This window comes from Eptatretus burgeri, chromosome 7 (genome assembly GCF_056783735.1).
Source record: "Eptatretus burgeri isolate ZD-2024b chromosome 7, Ebu_testis_v1, whole genome shotgun sequence".
Lineage (NCBI taxonomy): Eukaryota > Metazoa > Chordata > Myxini > Myxiniformes > Myxinidae > Eptatretus > Eptatretus burgeri.
Window position 1 is genome coordinate 37,721,188 of NC_140967.1, and position 24,311 is coordinate 37,745,498.

The 24,311-nt window shown below is 40.9% G+C and overlaps 1 protein-coding gene across 1 annotated transcript in view; it reads right to left on the reverse strand.

Annotated features, from left to right (window-relative positions):
• LTBP1 (latent transforming growth factor beta binding protein 1) overlaps positions 1-24,311 on the reverse strand; it is a 294,284-nt gene that overhangs the window by 191,435 nt on the left and 78,538 nt on the right. Inside the window, exons 12-17 of the mRNA XM_085890321.1 lie at positions 19,373-19,493; positions 18,983-19,244; positions 18,476-18,714; positions 14,513-14,615; positions 4,138-4,215; positions 3,507-3,629 (exon numbers count right to left, since the gene is read on the reverse strand). Of these exons, the coding sequence (XP_085746447.1) occupies positions 3,507-3,629; positions 4,138-4,215; positions 14,513-14,615; positions 18,476-18,714; positions 18,983-19,244; positions 19,373-19,493 (926 nt within the window). The remainder of the gene's footprint in view (positions 1-3,506; positions 3,630-4,137; positions 4,216-14,512; positions 14,616-18,475; positions 18,715-18,982; positions 19,245-19,372; positions 19,494-24,311) is intronic.

Here is a 24,311-nt window from a genome sequence, read left to right on the forward strand (position 1 = left end):
CCTCAAGCGTACAGCCAAAGTGACACTGGAATGGCTTCAGAAGAAGAACGTAAAAGTCCTCGAGTGGCCCAGTCGAAGCACAAACTTGGATCCCATTGAGAATCTGTGGAAAAACATGAAGATTGCTGTTCACCATCACTCCCCATCCAACTTGATAGAGTTTGAGCAAATCTGCAACAAAGAATGTGAGAAAATCCCCAAATCCAGATGTGCAAATCTGATGCAGACATATGCAAGACACGAAGCGGTAATCACTGCCAAAGGCATTTTTACAAAGTATTGACTTATGGGGTTGAATACTTATTGAAGCAAGACATTTCAGATTTTCATTTTAAAGTAATTTGTAAAAATTTCGGAAAACATGTTTTCACTTTGCCATTATGGGGTATTTTGTGTCGATCAGTGACAAAACATTTAAATTCAATCCATTTTAAATTCAGGCTGGAGCAACAAAACGTGACAAAGGTCAAGGAAATACTTTCTGAAGGTTATGTAAATATAAACCAGTATATACAGCTCTGGAAAAAAAATAAGAGATCACTCCAATTTTTTTTTAAATCAGAATCTCTACATGTATGGCAGCCATTCCATTCCAGTGTCTGTTGAATTCCAACACAGGCACACCTCATTCTACTTAGTGAGGTACTGATTATGTGATCACCTGAACCGAATCTTATTTAACAAGGAAACGTATAAAAACCACTGCTGTGGTCATCACTATCCTCTTGCAATAGGACCAGGTGTATGGCAAAAACAGTGCTCGTAGTACCTCAAAAGTAATTGGAATCAAAAAAATAACTAGTGACCATGCCAAAAGAGTTGAAAAGAAAAGTTTTGAGTAAGGAAAAGAAGGGTTCAATTCTGGCGTTACTGGCAGAGGGATACAGTGAGCGTCACGTTGCTTCCATCCTTAAAATTTCAAAGACGGCGGTTCATAAGAACAAGGTCAAGCAGCAGACATTGGGAACAACAAATCTACAGACTGGCAGAGGGCAAAAACGACTTTCCACTGAACGGGATGACTGCCAACTCATTCGAATGTCACTCAACAACCATCGGATGACATCAAGTGACCAACAAAAAGAATCGCAAACGGCAGCTGGGGTGAAGTGCACGGTGAGGACGGTTCGAAACAGGCTCCTTGGGGCAGGGCTGAAGTCGTGCAAAGCTATAAAAAAAGCCCTTCATCAGTGAGAGGCAAAGAAGAGCCAGGCTGAGGTTTGCAAAAGACCATAAGGATTGGACCGTAGAGGACTGGAGTGAGGTCATCTTCTCTGATGAGTCCAATTTTCAGCTTTGCTCAACACCTGGTCATTTAATGGTTAGACAGAGACCTGGAGAGGCCTACAAGCCACAGTGTCTTGCACCCACTATGAAATTTGGTGGAGGATCGGTGATGATCTGGGGGTGCTTCAGCAAGGCTGGAATCGGGCAGATTTGTCTTTGTGAAGGACTCATGAATCAAGCCACGTACAAGGTTGTCCTGGAAGAACACTCGCTTCCTTCTGCTCTGACAATGTTCCCCAACTCTGAGGATTGGTTTTCCAGCAGGACAATGCTCCATGCCACACAGCCAGGTCAATCAAGGTGTGGATGGAGGACCATCAGATCAAGACCCTGTCATGGCCAGCCCAATCTTCAGACCTGAACCCCATTGTGCCAGGAGTGGCATAAAGTCACCCAACAGCAATGTGAAAGACTGGTGGAGAGCATGCCAAGACTCATGAAAGCTGTGATTGAAAATCAGGGTTATTCCACAAAATATTGATTTCTGAACTCTTCCTAAGTTGAAACATGAGTATTGTGTTGTTTAAAAATGAATATGAACTTGTTTTGTTTGTATTATTTGAAGTCTGAAAACACTGAATCTTTGTTGTTATTTTGACCAGTTGTCATTTTCTTCAAATAAATGCTTTAAATGACAATATTTTTATTTGGAATTTGGGAGAAATGTTATCAGTAGTTTATAGAATAAAACAAAAATGTCTATTTTACTCAAACACGTACAAATAGTGAAACCAGAAAAACTGATAATTTTGCAGTGGTATCTTAATTTTTTCCAGAGCTGTATGTATGTATGTATGTATGTGTATATATATATATATATATATATATATATATATATATATATATATATATATATATATATATATATACATATATACATATAGTAAAGATTGGTGGTTGGGAGTATTACAATGATCCATGATATGTTTATTCTCCAGCCTCAATAAATTCAGGGGCTCAACCTTTCAGTCAGCAACATGAATACCATGCATCCGCTGACTTTTGTCAGGAGTAAAATCTCTATTATCTCCCTCCCATATAAACACTATTCATGGGGGATGGGGCCAAGATGGATGACCAATCACAAAGCTGTGTTGCAAGATCTTGTGACTGCCAGCAAATCTGATCTTGGGGTGAACCAGCCAATGTTCAGTGTGTGTGTGTGTGTGTGTGTGTGTGTGTGTGTGTGTGTGTGTGTGTGTGTGTGTGTGTGTGTGTGTGTGTGTGTGTGCGTGCCAGAGTCCCTGTGACTCCTCGGAGCTGCGTTAAGTTGTTATGTGCCATCATAGCTCGGAATATATCTATATATACATATATTCCTGGGGGGCATGTTGCCTCACCTTATTCTCCTGCTCATGTGACAAATTGCAAAGCAAACTTGCCCCTTTATTTGCCTCTGATCATAAACAAGCCAAGACACCTGAAGCAACAGAGCAGGCTTGTTCTGTGGTCGTTTCTTGGTAAGGGCACATACTGAGCCAAGGTTTTGAAAAGGCGTCTGCCCCTCTCATTATTTGTCAAATAGCTCTTCTCATTTTAGAGTTTGAAAGGTTTGTCTCGTGGTGACAAATGCCCAGCATCTTCAACAAGTCACACTCATTAAATTCAATATTTATTTTTTTGAAATTCCTGAACAAGCTTTCATCTTGATGAAAATCGTTTTATTATTGTAAACTCCACAACGTCACAAGTGGTTGAGGTCGTTTTCTTAGCCATTGCACAACACTTAAAACCTTGTGAGGGAGCTTTGAGATCAATCACAAGCTGGAAAAATATATGGAGATTGCAGTGTGGTTTCACAATCAATGCAAGGATATTAGAAGACATTGGACAAATGAACACTGGATAACACAATTAAACTAAAACATTAAACCACGAGCTATGTGTTCAAATGGGAACAACAAACAGGCCAATGCAAACACGTGTGGCCCTGAGAGTTGGTCATCAAATATTTTTGCGGTTGTGGTGCTGAGCAAACACACAGTAAAGATGAAGTTTCAGGAAACACCCCCAAAATTGTGAACATTGTAAAATTGCTAACATCAGATTCTGTTGGTTAACACATCGAGAGAGAGACAGAGAGAGACAGAGACAGAGACAGAGACAGAGACAGAGACAGAGACAGAGACAGAGACAGAGACAGAGACAGAGACAGAGACAGAGACAGAGACAGAGACAGAGACAGAGACAGAGAGAGAGAGAGAGAGAGAGAGACTCACAGATGCAGCGGTGCATGGAGGTATTCGGAGTGTAGCCAGCATTACACATACACATGTAACTTCCCTTCAGGTTCCGGCATTTTCCGTTGGGGCAAATTCCAGGCATCTGGCACTCGTTTATGTCTGTGGGAATATGGACTGGGTTGTCAGTTGCTTTCTTTGTTTTCAGAGTGAAAAGTGAAATCATTGCTTTGTTCAAAAGAAAACAAACAAACAACAATGAGGAGGAAGAAAAAGGGAGAGGATGGGGGAGGGTGTTTGAGAGCAGGAGGATAAAGGAGTTTGGGTATCAGGAGAGATTGGGGGGATTTTTCAAATTTATTTTCAAACTAAAACTGCTTTACTTAGTCAATTAATTCCACACATGATTTTGATAACGAATTGCACAAAATATTGTACTTCCAACTTTCGATAAGACTCAATAGTTATACGAACTAACGAAAGAATCGACTTGTATGGGCACTAACCTACAACAAACAACAATGGACCTTTCAATCATGGACTTGAAAGCGAAACGACTGGCAAGCAGAAAACAAAATGACAAGAGTTCATCCAAACGATGTATTCATTTACATGAAGAGGCAGATCTGATCTCCGTTACTAACTTGCAGCCGTGAGAGGGAGAACTCACCTCGACAGTGCATCAGGCTGTCCTGTTTGTAACCAGCAGGACATTTAATCGGATGTGCTGCACCGGGTTGCACTTGGACTGTTATGGTGCGGAAAGGGAAGCAGGGTTAACATCTTAATAAAATATCACCTTATCAAGAAAGGACATTTTCCAGTTCAGACTTTCATTGTGGTAATGCACTGAAAATTTCTAATAACAATTCGCGACAACCACCACTTGTCCAGGACATCGTTGGAGTCATGTGTGTGAATAAACATGGTGTTTAACCCCCCCCCCAACCCCAACCCTCATCCAAAAAATTATTCTGTCTCATGACAAGTACATGAATAAGCCTAGTACCAAAAAATGTGATAAAATCCCTTATTTGGTATTCTTGGTGGCTGAACAAGAGCTCGTCTATAATCATTAAAACCACAAATGTGATATTTTGGGGCAATCTTTAACATTGTGAAACATCCATTTAGATGTGGATTATTTATCATAAGAGGACAAAAGGCGTAATGTCCCCAACTTGAGGAATCACGCACAAATTGAATTATCAGGTGTCGTCCGATAATTCATTTTGTGTTAATTTGTGATAATTCACGTCAGTAATCGCAGTATTACTGTAATTATACCGGATAGTTTCCTGCATGATGCTATTAAGGTCCAACCCTTGGCCAATGGCAGGAAGTGCACCCATTGGAGGAGGTGGGGGGGGGGAAACAATTAATTGGGAAGGTTTTGGAGGTGAGGTTAAGGAAAAAGGGACGTGCATGGATAGAAAGATGAGTTAATTCAAAGAGGAAAAGGAAAATTCACCATGTTGAAGATTAAGGGTCATATAATTGATGACATGGATGCACAATGAAGGGTAGGGGGTTATTTTGTGGAGGTGGGGAGGAGTGGCATTGGGGATTATTATGAAACAATTTAAATTTGGAAAAAACAATGGGAAGGGGAGGGCATAAGAAAGAGATAGGAGGGTGAAGGATGTATAAGAAGAGTGGCGAGAGAAGGGAAAGGAGGAAACGGGGCACGCATGTGGCACGCACACACACTCACACAGGAGGAGGAATTAAAATTCAGTCACAAACAGATAACCCACCAACCTGTAAAATACGTGACATGTAATTTTAAAAACATTTCATTAATGTAAGCCTCTTTATTATGTACATACGTGAAAAATAAGTACTGGAGATTTCTCTGGAGATGTAAGTACTGGAGATGTAAGGAGATTTCTCAAAGAGACGCAATAATTGTGGAGCTTCTTTCGTTGTTTTGTTTCATCCCAACACAATGCAACGTCAATGTTAATTTGATAAACTGATACGATAAATTAATTGTGTATTGATATAGGACAGACACAAAGGGCTGCCAATGGCCTCAAAATGCGTCAAAGTTCCTTGTGTAGCTTTGTAACATGTTGCATAACCTTGTACCGCGCCATATGTTACAAGGTTATACAACACAGTAACCTGCTTGTAGTAGATGTTACATGTTACAGTCGATGTAGTAGATGTTACAAAAGCAAGCGGTTCATCACCATCTCATATCATCCCTCATTCCTATTGGCAATCTTCTCTACCTCCATTAACCCAACTCTTCTTTGCAGGTTAGTGTCTCCCCTTCGTCTTTCTCTTTTCCTGTTCATCATTTCCCTTGCTTTGGTGTATCTATCTGTGGCCCCACCGCCCCACCGCCATTTCATTCCCAGTATTGCTGCACCCTTCCATAAGCCTAGATTTTGCCGCAAAACATTTCAACAGATGTTGAAAGCAATTTATATATGAGGAATTAAAAAAAAAGACTGTCTTGAGTCATCAGCAAAGACTTGGGCATTATTGTAGAAATATTCCCTAACGTCGCCTGACAACATGTTGATGACTCATTGATGGTAGGTTGTTTGGTATTACCTGGATAATTGAGAATCTTCAAGGGAACACCTCTTCAACTCTTTCTGGAATATCGATTGAATATAGTTTTGCAATTTGGCTCCTGTTTCAGTAGATACTCAATTGCCCAATGGCTCCAGGAAAGGTTGAGTGCGTCACTGTGCTGTCCTGATAGGAAGAGATTACTGAGAGTCAGGACCAAGCTGCTGGATGGCATGACGTTGCAATTTCACCTCTACAGCAGTTCCCTACCCTGTAGTTGCTTGAACAAATTTCCCAGTGTGGCTTCAGATTAAATAAACCACATGCATTATAGGAAAGCATCCACAATGTAGTTGGAGCATTTCCATTACTGTATCTTGTCATGAGTGTCATTATAATCTTATTAACCTCTGCCATCGAAGATGGACGGAGGTTACTGTTTTCACCCGTCTGTTTGTTTGTTTGTTTTTTTGTTTGTGAACAGTATTACGGAAAAACTCCTGGACGGATTTCGACGAAACTTGGTGGGTGGATTAGGTATGGTCCAAGGATCATGCCATTAGATTTTGGACTTGGTCCAAAGTCCAATATGGCCGCTATGGCGGCCATTTTGAAAAAATATTTGAATTTTTGTTTTTGCATTTCTACATGTTTTAAGTGATTTCCAACAAAAAAAACAAAATTTGTTAGAGAAAAAAAACGTAGAGAATTTTGCAAACTTTTTTTCAAAAAAATTGATTTTATTTGATAAATATTTGAATTTTTGTTTTTGCATTTCTACATGTTTTAAGTGATTTCCAACCCCCAAAAAAAATTGTTAGAGAAAAAAAATTTTTGCAACTTTTTTTTCAAAAAAATTCGATATTTTTTTTTTGGGCATTTCTACATGTGCGTCGATCGAGTTTAGTTTATTCGATCGTGGTTCAGTAGAGTCTGATCCGTTTTGACCTACAATGAATAGGATATCAGGTTCACTTGAGTGACCCAGCAGTATTAGCGGCGGAGGTTTTGCACTCTACCGAGTGCTCCCCCTCTAGTTTGTTTCTGCATCTCTTCCTTCTGTAATCCACAACACGAGTTTGTATCAAAGAGCAGCCCTAATTGCTCTGCATATGTGAATTTTTTTGCTGTTTGGTGGAAAGGGTGATGTTGTGCTGTGAGGATAGGGGGAGGGGGAGACGAGAGAGAGAGAGAGAGAGAGAGAGAGAGAGAGAGAGAGAGAGAGAGAGAGAGAGAGAGAGAGAGAGAGAGAGAGAGAGAGAGAGAGAGAGAGAGAGAGAGAGAGAGAGAGAGAGAGAGAGAGAGAGAGAGAGAGAGAGAGAGAGAGAGAGAGAGAGAGAGAGACAGAGAGAGAGAGAGACAGAGAGAGAGAGAGACAGAGAGAGATACACAGAGAGAGACAGAGAGAGACAGAGAGAGACAGAGAGAGACAGAGAGAGACAGAGACAGAGAGAGACAGAGAGAGACAGAGAGAGACAGAGAGAGACAGAGAGAGACAGAGAGAGACAGAGAGAGAGACAGAGAGAGAGACAGAGAGAGAGACAGAGAGAGAGACAGAGAGAGAGACAGAGAGAGAGACAGAGAGAGAGACAGAGAGAGACAGAGACAGAGACAGAGACAGAGACAGAGACAGAGACAGAGACAGAGAGAGAGAGAGAGAGAGAGAGAGAGAGAGAGAGAGAGAGAGAGACACAAAGGATGACTGGCAGGATAGCCGAGAGGTTACTTCCAGCTGTTGAGCCTGGATTTAAATGTCGGCCAAACTAGAAACTGTCATCCCGGTGTTTTACATGCAGGGTGCGGCATTAATAAGTGTGCAGTCCTTCGGATGAACGTTACACTGGGCGTCCCATCTGCTGGCATAAGTTGCTGGATGTAAAATACCCCACTGTGCCCTTTGCAAAGAGTAGGTGAGCTATCGTTCACCCTGAACAAATTCCAATTTCTGCCCTAACCTCCAGCAGGCATTGCATCAGTGGCTCAGCTGTGCTCCCCAACCAATGATGTCACCTACAGCCATGTACTGCAAACAAAAGAAGATGGAAAAGAAGAAAACGTGGGAGAGAGAGAGAGAGAGAGAGAGAGAGAGAGAGAGAGAGAGAGAGAGAGAGAGAGAGAGAGAGAGAGAGAGAGAGAGAGAGAGAGAGAGAGAGAGAGAGAGAGAGAGAGAGAGAGAGAGAGAGAGAGAGAGAGAGAGAGAGAGAGAGAGAGAGAGAGAGAGAGAGAGAGAGAGAGAGAGAGAGAGAGAGAGAGAGAGAGAGAGAGAGAGAGAGAGAGAGAGAGAGAGAGAGAGAGAGAGAGAGAGAGAGAGAGAGAGAGAGAGAGAGAGAGAGAGAGAGAGAGAGAGAGAGAGAGAGAGAGAGAGAGAGAGAGAGAGAGAGAGAGAGAGAGAGAGAGAGAGAGAGAGAGAGAGAGAGAGAGAGAGAGAGAGAGAGAGAGAGAGAGAGAGAGAGAGAGAGAGAGAGAGAGAGAGAGAGAGAGAGAGAGAGAGAGAGAGAGAGAGAGAGAGAGAGAGAGAGAGAGAGAGAGAGAGAGAGAGAGAGAGAGAGAGAGATATATGAGGAATGGTGTGAGGAATGGTGTATAAAGGGCCGAGCTGTGGTTCAGTGGAGACGCTAGCAATAACCAACCGAGTTCGTTACCCATTGAAAGCTGATGACTAGTGGTTCACTGGAAGACCATCATCATTGTGAATCTGCTTCCAACATGTGTCGGTTGTACCAGGTTGTGTGAAACGGTGGCAAGAAAGGAAAGGATGGCAGAGCCTGTATTTGCCTGCAAATTGTTGAAGCATAATTAACTCGCATGGAACCTCAAACTACGGTTCGACTCTCCAGTAGAAGGCCACTTTCCAAATGCAATGCCGGCGGGGCTGTGAGCCGGACGGGATATTTTTCCAAGCATCTCGTGTGTCAGGAAAGGGAAGGATGTCGTGACCTGGATGACCAGAGAACTGATCACTGCGGACTGATCAGCATAAGGAAAAGGATGCTCTGCCAAGCCTTTGGCATCATTGCGAAGACACAAAGGCCGACTGTTGCCGAGTTAAGTACGCACTATATTCTGTTTTCTGTTTAAGTGCACGATGTTACTGACTGCAACATGTATAAATACCCCAAACAGGATCCATCCAATGTGTATATATATATATATATATATATATATATATATATATATATATATATATATATATATATATATATATATATATATATATATATATATATATATATATATATATAATCCGGTCTTGCCGCTCCTGTTCTCTCCTATCTATGCTCTCTCTCCAAGCCACCCCAGGTCACGTGCATTCCTCTATAAACACTCATCCGTTCACCCTCCAAAAGTCCAGACTGGTTGCCCACTCACAATCATTCACTTATCCCCTTATTCTCCCAATTGTGGCATCGTCTTCATTTGTCCATGATCTCCTCTTTCTAACCTCAGTCTGTCAAACGCAATGTCCATCACGACCTCATGTGCTCACCTATCCATGACCTCTTCTACACATGCTGATTATTTCCCATTCTGTTCCTCTCTGGGCCATTGTTAATTGATTTTGTGTTATTTCTCCTATACCAAATGAGGGATGGATAAAGGAGTAGTCTATAAACCTATTGTTTAGCTCTTTGGTAGTTTATAAACCTAAAGTTTAGAGCCTAGACCCACGCAGAAAAGGAAAAAGAACAGCCTGAAACTTTTCACTTGAATCAATAAGTTATGTTTAAGAAGCTGAACGTTACTTTTCAGTCGCAAAATGCCACCCAACTTAAACATCGCTTAAAATCAGCTTTCAATCAAGTTTTTAAAAATCTTTGTTGGAAAGGTTGAATTGCTTGCACAGGTCTCGGAGTAGAAGAAGGAGAAGAAAAAAGTTTTTCCCACTCATTACTTACACGTGTAGATTACGAGTGAGATCGTTGATCAAATTCCTTGTCCAGTGCATTTCAAATTAAACACAATAAACCCCTGTCTGTTTCGAAGCAGGATATATCGATAAGTTATCGATGGATTGAGACGAAACTCGATGAGCAGCTTGGGTGTGTGACAAGGACGAATTGGTTCGAGTTTGGTGAGGATCCACATTCAGATTCGGATACTACAATTCTTAAAGTGATTCTTTACAATTGAGAGATAGGGCCAAAAATGACATCCCGTATATCACGATGTTTCAAAGACTTGTGGACGAGTTCTGACAAAACTTGGTGGATGAGTTGGGTAGACGACAAGAACAGAGGTGATTCGATTTTGAGTCAGGCGCAGAAGAAGATCCGACCTATCAGTGGGACACAACACGTAAACTGCTCAGCCTGGCGGGGGTAAGCGCTCTACTGAGTGCTGCTCTCATTTCTCCTGTAAATGGTCAGCATCTACTACTACTTCTTCAGAAGCTCCAATTATTCCCAATTTCTTGTGGGGTCGGCCGGAAGAATGTTTTTGGCCCAAGTCTTTCACGAATCAGCTGTCCAGGCTCGACATTCGACGGAGGAGGCGGAAATTTGGAATTTGTTTCAGGATGCTGGCAATAGCATGCCAGACACTTTGCAAGTGACACCGTATGATATTTAATGTCCACAAAGAACTGGTGCTGGCAGATGGGTCATTTGGCTTAACAGTCGTTCCCAATGGATGGTGCACACATATCGATGCCGCACCTTGCATGGAAAACACCGGGGTGACAGTTTATAGCCGGGCCGAGATTAACTCCCAGCACGGACAGCTCAAAGGCGATTGTGCCTGGTCTGAATAAACATTCAGGAATAATATATCCCGACTGACTTGCTTTGCGGTGTGCACTGCAATAAGAGTTCGCAACATGAAAATTAAGGTGGATGTTGCATAGGAAAGATTAAAATGCTTCACACACAGGTATGGTGGTGGCCTAATTGCAAGGCTACTGAAATCACACCCCAGAAGTGGTGACTTTCAGCAGTATTAAGGATTTGGATTCCAAGCTTCTGGAAGCCGAGTGTATCTGGAGAATTACTACGACGCTCTTGTATTTGTGGTAAAATGCAGCCGGTTTGCTAATGATCTTCGTCTGCCGACCCTAACTGGTCTGTTCTACCCGTGATGATAGTCTATACAGGTGATTGGCTCATAAAAGCCATCTGGGTAATTTGAGATGGACACTGAAATACTACCTATGAAAAACAAGAAGCGAATACTTTGATATCGCGTGGCTGGGGGCAGTAAAAGGTTAAGAATGATGAAACAATTTTGCTGTTATAAAATTTAAATGTAGACACGGTGAATTAGCATGCACTAGTACGGGCCCGTAGGTGCGTGCCCATAGGTGAGTGCCAGTATGTGCAGCCTCTCTCTCTCTCTCTCAAACCTCGAAAAGGCACATCCACGGGTCCCCAGCAATATTCCTGGCAATTTTCAATCGTGCAAAAGAAATAATAATAAATAAATAAATAAATAAATAAACATTAATTGTGATGTCATTCGTGATGTTATAGCACCATGTCCTGTCATTGGTCGACAGATAAATGGCCGTAACTTGGGAACCGCTCGTCCGATTAATATCAAACCTTGAAAAGCACATCCGCGGGGCCCCGGCAATATTCCTGGCAAGTTTCAATCAGATCGGACCGGCGGTCGTCGAGAAACGGCGGTCACAGACAGATAGACAGACACACAGACACACAGAGATTGCTGGAATTATAGAGAGATGATGGGAAGAGTTGTGATGTTGGACAAATTTCTATTTATAGCCATCAGATCAAAGGGATGTACGCGGCCATAAGTGTGCCAGAAGACACAGGACAGAATAACCAATTATATAACAGCGCGATGTCGCCGTGCTGTAAAAATACCACAATATATCTTACAACTAAAATATCGAACCGCAATGGATCTTTTCATTTATAGGTTCTGGCAAACCATTTACAGCACAATACTTTCAAATTCTGAAATTTGCCATCGTCATGGTGAAACATGAAACCCCTCACCATGTGATGCAGTGAAGTCATACTATCAGCTGGGACAGATTACGCTTGTATTGGAAGGAAGCCTCAAGGACTTTCATTGAACGAGTGTTTGGCTACAGGGTGAACCATCAACAGAGGCCTCAAAAGCTGGGAGGCTGGGGCGCACTTCTTAGGCCAAGCAAGTTATGTTCGTCAGTGATGTGATACTGTTATGTTATATTGCGGTTCGATAGACACCATGATATTGATAACTTGTTTGTTTACAAGACTACAAATATTGTGATCAGAGAAACAATATAAAATCATTTGGGTTGCTTCACTGCATTGTCTGTTCACACAATTGTCTTTCCCCAGAAATGCAAGGATGGATTCTGTCACAAAGCAGGGTCACAGGGAGTGCAGTAAGTGACGTCATATCCTGTGCAACTCAACAAACATTCAGCTACGACATCATTCACGTACAAGACGTGCAGTGGTGAGCCACCATTGAAATTATTCATGTATTTACGCAGCTGATTTATATTCAAATATTTAGCCAGCTGGCACAGCCTCCTATTCAACAGAGGATATTCAAAGCATATTCATCTGCAATAAGCAAATGATTCAGCATTGATTAGTTTGAAATTCTCATGCTGTTGGGCAAAGTTAAAAAAACCCAGAAAGAAACACATTTTGGTTCCGAGTTCAACGTGAACTGTGTGTGCGTGAAGAGATCCAGATTGGTCGTAAAACAAGCCAATAACTCGATGAACACATTCGGATCTTTCCTTGATGTGGAGGCCAAGATGTTGGCAAAAGAGTAAACCGAATTAGAACTCGCTAGATGTGGAAACACATTCATTATATCTTCACCCCTTTTGCAGCTTATCCATGCATTGTCACAATATCAAAATTGTCATTTTTACAATAAATATTTATCCTGTTTCCCTATTTAGAATAAAATGTTCTCCATCCTCAGATAAAGGGGGAAAAAAACAAACAAACAAAAAAAAAACAACATTTATGCAGCGGATTTATATTCCGTTTGCTGAGAATTCTGTTCGCGAATTAAGTAAATCAATAAAAATTAGATTAAGAATCTTTTTCGTTCAACATTATGTAAAATCACATCACATCACATCACACCATGATGGGGACTGATGTGGAAAGACCATGTGCTCGTGCAACAGACAGGTAGTGATGCCCCAGGTTCGTTTCGGACCTCTCCCCTCACTTTTAGTGGGGTGTCATTGACAAATATATAAATATATATATATATATATATATATATATATATATATATATATATTTCCATATCTAAATATATATATTTCCATATCTAAATTATATATGTATATATGTAGAGTATATATATATAGCTCTTTCTAACTACTGATATAATAGGCTCACTCACTGACTGATATTAAAGATCGGTACCTTCCGGGTGACGTAGAAAGCTGAAATTTTGCGTGCCGATGGACATCATAGCCGGTACACGGGAAAAATTCACAGAATCGTTGGACAATATAAATAAATGAAAATAGAAATAAATAAATAAAATGAAAAAAAATGCAGGTGAGTGACCCGAGACAATGGGCAAGCACGGTAATTTTGTGTGCCGATGGACATCGAAGCCGATACACCAGGAAAAAAAAAAATCACACAACTGTCGGAAAGCATCCATGAATTAAAATATGTTCACATATTTTCACACAAAATGTTCACTGTCCGTTACAACGGGACTGCAAACATATTTTTGGCCGCATTGCGGTTCTATCTGCTCAGTCATCTCTTGTTGTTGTTTCGAGCCCACATCTAAGGAATGTATGCTGAAGTAAAGAATTTGGCCAGCGTGTGTACTTGCAGTCATGATATCAAAGACCTTCTGGATAATTACATTCCATTGAATAAGGCCGAGACATTACACATGTATCTCGAGTGAAGAAGAAAAAAAAAAAACTGCTAAAAAACAAGAAGCAGAAAACTTCCACTCAATTAGTGGCACGGAACGTGCAAGCGTCATGCAATGAAAAGAAACAACTCAATGAAAGGTCTTGTAAGATTCTTGAGAAAAACTCACAATATCTGTCACTGAAAGCTAAACAACATAGTTTGTGTTATGGAAACAAAGTTGGAGGGCAAGCGACAATAGTTTATGTTCTCACTCGTACTTAGAAGCAACTCCGACAGCAGAATCTTGAAACAATTATATGATACAAATATGTGGTACCAGCAGGTGACACTTGAGATACCAAATGAGATAACGACCTGAAGTCAGGTTATAGATGTAGGGCAGGTGGTTGAATTATCCATCAAAGTAGCACAGGAGTAGCAAAAGACGAATTGGTTTGATGGCATAAAAAAAAACGGCTTGGTGGGTAGCTTTATATCTGGACCAAGTATCTCTGAGTAAAGAATAAATAAATCTACTTACAGATAGGGAAAGCCAAGGGGCAAAGAGAAAAAAAACAAAAAAAACATTGTAATCATTTAATTTTGAATTTTAAATAACTTGCATCTTTGCTCTCAAAACATTTTGAGCATTCCTTTTGCTCTTACAGAATTAACCTGCTATAAAGTGTACTTGAGAACAGATGCACTCACCATGCTTAGGGGGGCACTTGTTGCATTTGCTAAATCCCCACGAGGCTCCAACGCTACCACAGCAATCATCTTTTTTGACCAAATGAGGAAGAGGCTTGTGGCACTAAAACAAGAATAACGATAAGTGGGTGAGCATGAACATTACCATTAAAAGAGTCAGGGTTATCTGGAATAATGAAAGTTAAACTTCAGATTTTAACCATGGAGGTCATCAATGGATTATGGAAAAGAAATTGGTGGCATTTTTGACCCCCACCCGCTCTCACCAGTTCCCCCATCCCCATACATTCATCTTCCCTCCTCTCTCCACCAAGACTTATCCACTTCTCCTTTCATTGGCAGCACATGACTGCTAGTAGCATCATTGGCTGAGGTCACGGTTATGCAACTGATGCAATGCCCTCTGTCGGTGAGGGCACGAATCTGTAATTTGACCAGTGTGCCAACGATAGCTCGCCTACTCTTTATGAAGGAGACAGTGGGTCTTTAACGTCCACCAACTAATGCTGGCAGAAGGGACACCCAGTTTACCATCCACCCATGGGACTGCACACACAACGATGTGTGTTTGTAGCTGGGCCGAGAATCAAACCCAGGCCAGACGACTCAGAGGCGAGTATGCGTAGCTCTTGGCTACCCTGCAAGCACAACTTATCCACACTCATCCTCCTCTCCCTTTTCTACCCCTTCCTTCCTCTTTTCAATTTTCGATTTTCAATTTCACCTCCACCCTTTCCCGAAAACTAATTTCCATGTGCCCACCTATTTGGCTCATCAGCATACAAAAAATTGAAATGGAATGCAATATTCATAATAAATAATAAATAAAGGTCCATTCACATTACATAGTTCTGGGCAATATCACATCAAGTCGAGAAACATTTATAAATGAGAACCAATTCAGAACGGGTCACCACTCTGATGCAGCATACTTGACTGAATGTGCGCAAATTTGGAATTTGGCCGTGGTGCTAGCGGTAACTTGCCTCCTCTTCGCAGAAGACACCATTAAATATTTTAACATCCACCTACGACCAGTGCTGGCAGATGGGTCCTCCGGCTGAACATCTTTCCAATGGATGGCGCATACATCGATGCATCGCCCTGAATGCGAAACACCAGCTGGGGTGACAGTTTATATCTGGGTCGAGATTCAAACCCAGACAAGACAGCTCAGAGCCAGTGCACATACCTCTAGAGCTATCATGCTGGCCCTATAATCACCAAAATAAGCAAGACCCAAGAGTCACTTAATTTTTTTTTAATCATCACTTCTCATTTATCATGACAGGAGGTTGTTAAAACATCATCATGATGGGAACTCCAAAATTAATGGTATATTTTTCTTGAGTGCCGTACATTGTACAACACGTGCTAAGTGAAGATCTTACACTGCTGCTGCTTTAGCTTCCAATGCTGACCAAAACTATAAACTGGAGACACCTGCACTCATTTTGTCAGTGGATGCCTAGAACCTAGGCTCCAATCGCAAAAGCTATAACTCCAAGTATTTGTCCATTTTACCATATAAAACACAATGTGTGTTTGTGCATTTGTTTGTGTGATGTCTGTCCCCGTTCAAAAGGACGATTTAAGAAGGGCTTTAAAGGCCAATCTTTTAACACGACTGTGTTCACTACGGTCTATTTTATCAGGATAAAAAAAAAACAACTCAAAAAACATTTTCCAATAAAGAGTAATTAACGTCTCTTCTTTTGGAAATGTAGACGGTGACTTGCAACCGGGCCTCAATGGCGGTATACGGAAGCGTTTGAAAAATAACAATAAATACTTGGGGCAGGGAGATGAAATTCGCTGCACGTGATGTGTAACGCACACAGAGTAAAACGAGTGTTCATTTACATTTGAGCGATGTCTAATAAATAAAGATATATGCACACCTGGAGCTCGGCCGAGGCTTCAGGCTTTGGCACGCTCACGAGGATGTACCCTCAAAATGAAAGGTCCCAGAAGATAAAGAATATACCCATCAGAGATGGGGAAATCCCCCGCCATTGAAACATTTTTTTCAAGATGGCCGCCCCAGTCGGCCATCTTGGATCCGGCCACGCCCAAAATCAATAGGGTTCTTCCTTTTCAGGTGGTACATGTGTGACCCAAATTTCAAATCGATATGGCGAACAGTTTATGAGTTATCACACTCACAGCTATAAATGTTGACGCCGCCCCAGTCGGCCATCTTGGATCCGGCCACGCCCAAAATCAATAGAGTTCTTCCTTTTCAGGTGGTACATGTGTGACCCAAATTTCAAATCGATATGGCGAACAGTTTATGAGTTATCACACTCACAGCTATAAATGTTGACGCCCAGTCAGCCGGACGGACAGCCGGACGACCCGGGTGACAACAATATCCCCCTTCCGCCACGCGGCGGGGGATAAAAAGAGGGGAACATTTGTACATGTAGTGTTTTCAAATAATGCTTTTTCTTTTGACAAAATATAATATCTTCCAGTCTCTGAATATTTTGAATAAAATAATTCCAACCTGTCATTTTTAACGGGCTTTTATACGAGTTGTCCTAATAATGTCCTTGTAAATCACATGAACGCACACCATCTATCAAATGTCTTTGTCCTATATGTGATTTCTCCACAAGCTCCTCCATGAACCTGAGATAAATGTAGAAGTAAAAACAATGTTTTATGTTATTGCTGACTTGATTATCTTGCTGTCATGCCTGACGGCATATTGGGCCTCTTGAGGAACTCGCACCACTTTTGTCTGTCTGTCTTGGGCCCAATGACTGATCGTCGTCCAGGTGGTTTCTCGTTTCCTCAGCTCCTTGTCCACCATACACCACCAGGTCTCTGAGGGTCGTCCAACCCTCCTTCGACCTTCAGGCTTCCAGTGCCTCACTCTTTTTGTGATGATGTTATCCATACGCAGCACATGCCCAATCCATCTCCACCTCCTCGTGTTCATTTCCTCAATTATGTTTTTCTTTCCAGTTTCCTCATTTTCATTGTTTTTCATTATGTTTCATTATATACCTCCTTGCTCACTCTATCTGGCCAGGGGATTTGCAAAATCTTTATTTGTGACAGCTATAAAGAAATTATTCTAGTATCTGTGCGTGGTATACAGAGATAAAAAAAATTCAATCCAAGTGAAATTTGAAACATGACAACTTCAGATATTTTAAGAGAAGCCGAGATAAACCATTAACCCAATCCACGCTGGTCTCGTACAGCATTATGAGGCTGACAACTATCCATTATTCTCTTGCATTACCACAAATATCATTAATAATCTTCAAGGGTATTTGAGACAACTTTTAGTTGGCAATGCTCTGGATGCTGCTTAACATGATAAGAAAGGTGTCCTAGTTCTACATCTTATGTCCATTGGTATTAGAGGTAGCACAATTACCTTTGAGCTTTTTAGTCTGGGTTCGATTCCTGACCCGAATATAAACTGTCGGATTGGTGTTTCACAGACAGGGTGTTGCTCACAAGGTGTGCCATAACTTTAGGATTGCTTTAAGCTTGGTGGCCCACCTGCTATTCTCGCACTAGCTGGTGGATGTCAAAGATCCCACCGTGTCTATCGTGAAGAGTAGGTGAGTTATTGTCAGCATCCCCAACAAATTACAAATTCCTTCTTAAATTGTGGCTAACAAGTGGTCTCATTTTTTTTCTGGTATTCCTTTCACACCAAGTTACACCATACGCTATCTCAAAGAGTGGTTGCTGTGCAGGCAACAGATCACACACAAGAAACAAATCCACAAACGTAGGTTGGGGGAGGGTTTATGGTACAACTCCAGAAATAAAAATGGAAGCATCCACAGGAGAGTGTTTCCTTAAAAAATGCACAAAATTAATTAATTGATTTTAATAAATTGTCAAACATGATGTGAAAATACATGAAGTACAGTTTTATCAAAAGCCTCCATAAGTTAAAAAAATAATCTGGCAGAAGGTTTGAGAAGGTTTCACCTGCTGATTCGGACTGATCTCTTGAAAACAGCGACCCAGATTTTGAACAACGGGTCGTCTCTGTGGAACTTGCGGCTGCTGCCGATTGTATGGCGATTGATATGTGTGGCTCTGCCAGTTTTGCTGCTTCTGCTTGTAATGCTGGCCAAAACTATCAACCCGGGACACTTCATGCACCTGCACCGATGCCTCCTCCGGGTGTCGCACATGCACGTTCATGACACTAGACATGACCCGGCCTCGAGTCCACCAGGCAGGAGAGGGAAAGAAAGAAAAACATTACTTTTTCAGAGTGACAGTGGAAATTTTATAAATGTAATTATGAGTAAAACTAACTTGTCTTGTTCTCTTTGATTCAACATCTCAAAGGTAATCTCCAATGAATATGTAATACAATAATGAATAAATCATGCCAAATGAACCAAGTGAGGTGTGGATCATTATTTTTTTCCATTCAACCGAAAATATCTGAAGCAGCTGTGCCAACATCATTGTGTCATTTCTCACCATGTCTGCCTTGGCGACGTGGAGAAATGGGCAGTGTGAAGGTTGAGTGTTTCAGACCCGACAGCGACCCCCGTCGCGCCTCCTGCTGCTGCCCATTATGCCGTGGAGTTTGTACAGGGATGTGACAGAACTTTCCAGTGAAGTTGGATGGACAGCGACATTTGTCACGCGTTTCACAAGTGCCACCATTTCGGCAAGGAATGGGACACACCACTATGGATGAGTTGAACAGGATATGAGATAAATACATTGGCAGAACAAACGACCATCAAATATACAAATAACGGTCATTCAGCTGCATCTCTATGAATCTGAATCCGAATGCACAATAGACAAAGACAACTTTGAGTGTGTTTTATGACATATAAATGAACTGTTTCTATCCAGCACATGTGTTGACATAATTCGACCCATATCCTGCTGAATGCAAGGCATCTTTTTGTAAAAATGATCATGCGATAACCAATAAGCCATCAATAGACCTCCGATATTCTGAAAGGTCTGTTTACAGCTGCAGAGGAGAAAGAAAAAGCATTTCTCTTGCACTCATGTGTTTATGAATGTGAATAAAGGAATTGAACACCCAAGGTTTTTGTTTCTAAAAAATCCGAGCCTCATATTTGAGCTAAATAAATGAGGGCGGCAGGTCGACAGATCGACAGACCGACAGACAACAAACAAATAAACAAGAAAAAGACATCGTGCAGAGCACGATACTTGCAAAATCTACCCCCTCTCCAAAGGTTGCCATGGATACATCAAATTGTCCATTTTATTAAGATTAAAATTCACAATATTAATCAAAGTTCAGGTCAATCGGTTGAAAATTGATTATTTTTCAGATTGAAATTGATGATTTTAGAGGTTTGTCCCTGAGCTGACCTTTCACTTTTTGACCTCAAAAATAATTGCTTTCCCAATTCAGTAATGGACTATACAAATCCTGTTCAACTTTCAAGTTAATAGGATGTAAATTGACAAATTTTCAGTTGAAAATTGATGATTTTAGAAGCTGGACCTTGAGTTGACCTTTTGATCTCAAAAAATATTTGGTTTCCCAATTCAGCAACGTACGATGCAAATCTTGTTCAAATTTCAAGTCAATCGGATGAAAAATGACGATTTCAGAAATTTGACTTCAAGATGACCTTTGACCGTTGACCTCAAAATCAATATTCTTCTCAGTTGAGACTACCTCTACAACTTGGTAAAGTTTCATGACAATCGGTTCAGAATTGTGACCTGTAGGTGACAAACAGACAGACAAACAAACAGACAGAATAACAAAATCGACGAACCAATATACTTGAAAAATCTTCAATTTTGCTGTTAGTTAATGAAAGCCACAGGAAATCGTGCTTCTTTGTTTTTTGCAGATAATGGAACTTGATACATAATAAGTCACTTTTTTGGTCCTCTTGAATATCTGGCGTGAAGACGCCGCTCATTTTGAGACAAGCGGTCAGAGCTTTTCTGGTTGCGTCAATGTACAGGGTGGCGCATTTATATCTGATGGTTTTATTATCCTTATAACATTTTTGTTTCTAAACCAAATAAAATAAAATTTCTATACAACAGAGGCACATACTTCTAGTTTTTAAAATCAATTTTGATTCTTTATTTCTTAAAAATTATATCAGTCAAATGAGCCACTTTCGAATTTGTGCATTCACGGCAGCGGATCATCATATTGTTCATTACCGCAAGCAACGTCTCTTTATCAATAGAGCGGATGGTTGCAGTGATGTTTGCCTTCAATTCATCGATCGATGTTGGATGTTCCTTATAAACTGCCCTTCAGAAATCCCCATAGGAAGAAATCTGGTGGAGTTAAATCTGCCAAATCAAAGTGTGCCTCATCTGTCATGATGACCTTGTTTGTGAAATTGGCATGCTCATTGCATTTAAAAAAAAAAACATTAAAAATTATTTAAAAAAAAAAATACTCATTGCATTTAAAGTGCTCTGTCATGAAAAACTTTCAAGTATTATCTGTAAAACAAAGAAAACAATAATTAGTTATGCCAAGACTGCTTCCGGAGAGAAAGATTGCAAATGTGTTAGATATAAAAATGCCCCCAACCTGTATTATAAAATCTAATAGCAATGTCAGGAAAAGTTATGGAATGATCACACATTGGGGATTACGAGCAGAAAAGTAGTTTATATAAAATGAACGCCGTGAACAATGTTGTGCATGCTTTTTCAGTGCATGCTGGGAGATTGCCCTCCAACCTCAGAAAAAAGCTCGAATCAGGGGAAATGGACGGAATTTTAAACGAGCGAAAATATGGCTTTCATTTGGATTATATATTTTACACCATTGCTGCTGAGAATGTTAACTGCAAAAGCAGATTTTTTTTTTTCTTTCTTTACCAGGAAATTGAACACAAGATACATCAGATGCTCTTGTTAACCCCCATCACTGCCTTTATCCACTTCCTGTGCTCTGATAAAGCTAGAAGCAAAATATGAGCAGACACGAGAGACTGACAGTGATCAGAAAAGCGTAGGGAAATAGAAGGTGGCAAGGTTAGTGGGAATACAAAATATCATGGGTAGCTATCAAAGATACCATGAGATGCTGGCTCACCACTTCCACCTTAAAAGACTGGAGTGAAGAATGATGCAATAGCAAAGAGAGATGAAGAGGGGTAAAACAATGGGTGGGTTCATGAATAAAAACACGTTAATTAAGGCTCAGCTATCAGGTTCTAACCTATCTGAGTTAAAAGTTTCTGTGCGATTCCATCGAACGTGAAGAGTAATTAGAAGATTTCGATAGATCGGCCTGGTATTGCAAAGCACACACTGTTTTCCATTCGCTCCTACTCAGCAATCTTTTATCAATTTAGCTCAAGGTGAGAAAAGCCCTTTTCATGTTCCGCTTGTTTCTTAAGTAACATTGATCTAAGGAGGCTCTTGGAGGACCTTGCTCATAAAACACATGCAGGGCAAGGACATTCAGAGACATCAGAGTCCTTTTACATTGATGGCAAGGACATTGGTAGATAACAGACGAATACGTACAGTACATGGGATTTGAACTGGGTTGCACAGGATCAGATGGGAATGCAAAACAGAACAACAATTTAAGTTCCTGCAAGAATGCTTTCATGCTTTATGAAATTCTTGATGCCTATGCATCTGATTAGTGTTCTGCAGGTCAGCTGTTTGAGTGTAATACCCTTCCAGGTACAACATATATCAATGCACTGTCAACCACTCTGAAAAAATTGTTCTGTTCAACTTTGGATGCCCATGGCCGAGAACATCTATTCCCAGGGACAGGCAGACAGCAGCTGCATCCGCCTGCTGATGAGAAGAAAGTTGTGCTTTAGTCCAACACCTGGAACATGTCCTTCAACCTGACAATGATACATGTTCTTGGTATGTTTGAGCTTTAAAAATAAAAACCATCAAAGATCTTCTGCATATTTTTCTGGACAATCACCAGTGTCCAACAATGTCCACCTCCCTCACCTCCAATTCCCGAAACATGCTCCTTCCCACCTCTCTCCTAACTCCTACCATTTCCTCACGCATTTTACCCTTTTCTCCCAATTCTTACAATATTGTCCACCATTTCTCTCTTCCAGCTTCACACCTTTTCTTCTTTTTTTCAATCCTTGGTCGAACAATTGATAGTGAATTGCCAAATCTCTACATGAAAAACCGGCTTTTCCCATTAGAGCATTTTTCATCACAGCAAAGATATATTTGGAATTGTATATCTCTTTGTGGAATACAATCATTACAAGCATAAGTACGATATTACTTCAAGCAGCTTTTTGACAAATCCAAATTTTTTGACACTAATTTTTTACGCCTCGGCGAGGGTGTCAAGTTGCTGTTAAACTACCGAAGACCATTGCAGTTAATGGTCACACTTAAATGGCTTCACTTCACCTGCCCTGGTTGTCATCAACCTGTCTCTGGATGTCATCAACCTGTCTCTGGATTCACAAGGATTTCTCCATTAAAGACCAGTTTGTTCATCCTGTCCATGTACGAGTGGTATGCTCACGACAGTAATATTTACACGATCGTTTTCCTCTTAGAGAACCCACTCGTTCAAACAAACGGAAGATCATGAAGCAACCCAAAGAAGTAAAGAGCAATGATGGAGTCATCAGGAGGAACCTGGATAGGATTCAGGTTTCAGCCGCGACTCCACTACCCTCAAAAACCCATCCCGGCGCAGCTAAGTGAGCTTTACAGAAAATTTTCTGAAATAATTCACTTCTCCTTAGAGAGATAGAGATAACGAAAGAGAGGAATATGGAGGAAAAGAGATGAAAGAGAAAAAAGAGCAAGAATTAGAATAAATAAAGAGAATTGTGAGAAAAAAAAAAACAAATTAGAAAGAAATGTCATGAAAGGAACAAAGAACAAAGATGTCAGGAAGAATCTGGACAGATAGATTTCAGGAGTTACTCCCCAGGCTCAAACGCAGCAACATGTACAAGCTAGCAGAGGTCAGAGGTCCATCAATCTGTGGCTTGCCCCGTTGAGGACCATCTTTTTAATACGTATGCAAAATGGCAGAATATGTGAGCTCCTCACTCACCCCCTTAATTTCTGAAACATGCTTCTTCCCTCTCTCCGAACTCACAGCTTCCCAACATATTTTCCCAGTTCTCCCCATTCTTACAATAAATATCCTGCCATCGTTTCTTTTATCTCCCCCTTTTTCTTCCTTGTTTCAACTATATTTTTCGAAACTAGGCCCCCCCTCCCTTCTTGTCTCCATGTAATTGTAATAAATAGATGGTCCCTTTCTCCTTTTGAATACTTAGATGGTCACCCTTACTTCTTTCCAAAATTTTAATAATAATATATTTTGAACAAATTATGCCGTACACCTTTGGGGGTTGGACCGTTTCGTGTTGCCACTTGAAGTGACGGCTCTTCCATCATTGCTTGATTAGTTTGTGACACAATAATGTCTTTACCATCGGTGTAACGGTCAAGCCATCAAACATTGCAAATCAAATGCCTTTCTCAGAACTGCAATATCCCATTTGTATGCTGCACAGTGGAAGACGCTGCAGGTGAGTTAACCCTACATCAGGCAGGATGGAGATTAAAAGATCCTTGCAAAGTATAAGGAGTTCAAGCAAAATGTCTGGAACTTGAACTGAACAAATCGAAAACAAACAGATCAGGGTTGTGTGCCAGTGTGGGAAAAGCACAGACATGGGAGGGATGAAAACCAGCATTGTTCTTGTGATGCCTCCATTGAGTTATAAAGACTATTAAAAACTAAAACTATGTATTACCTGTTTGGGGGGGGGGGGCAGGGGGAGAGGAAAGACAACAATTTCCA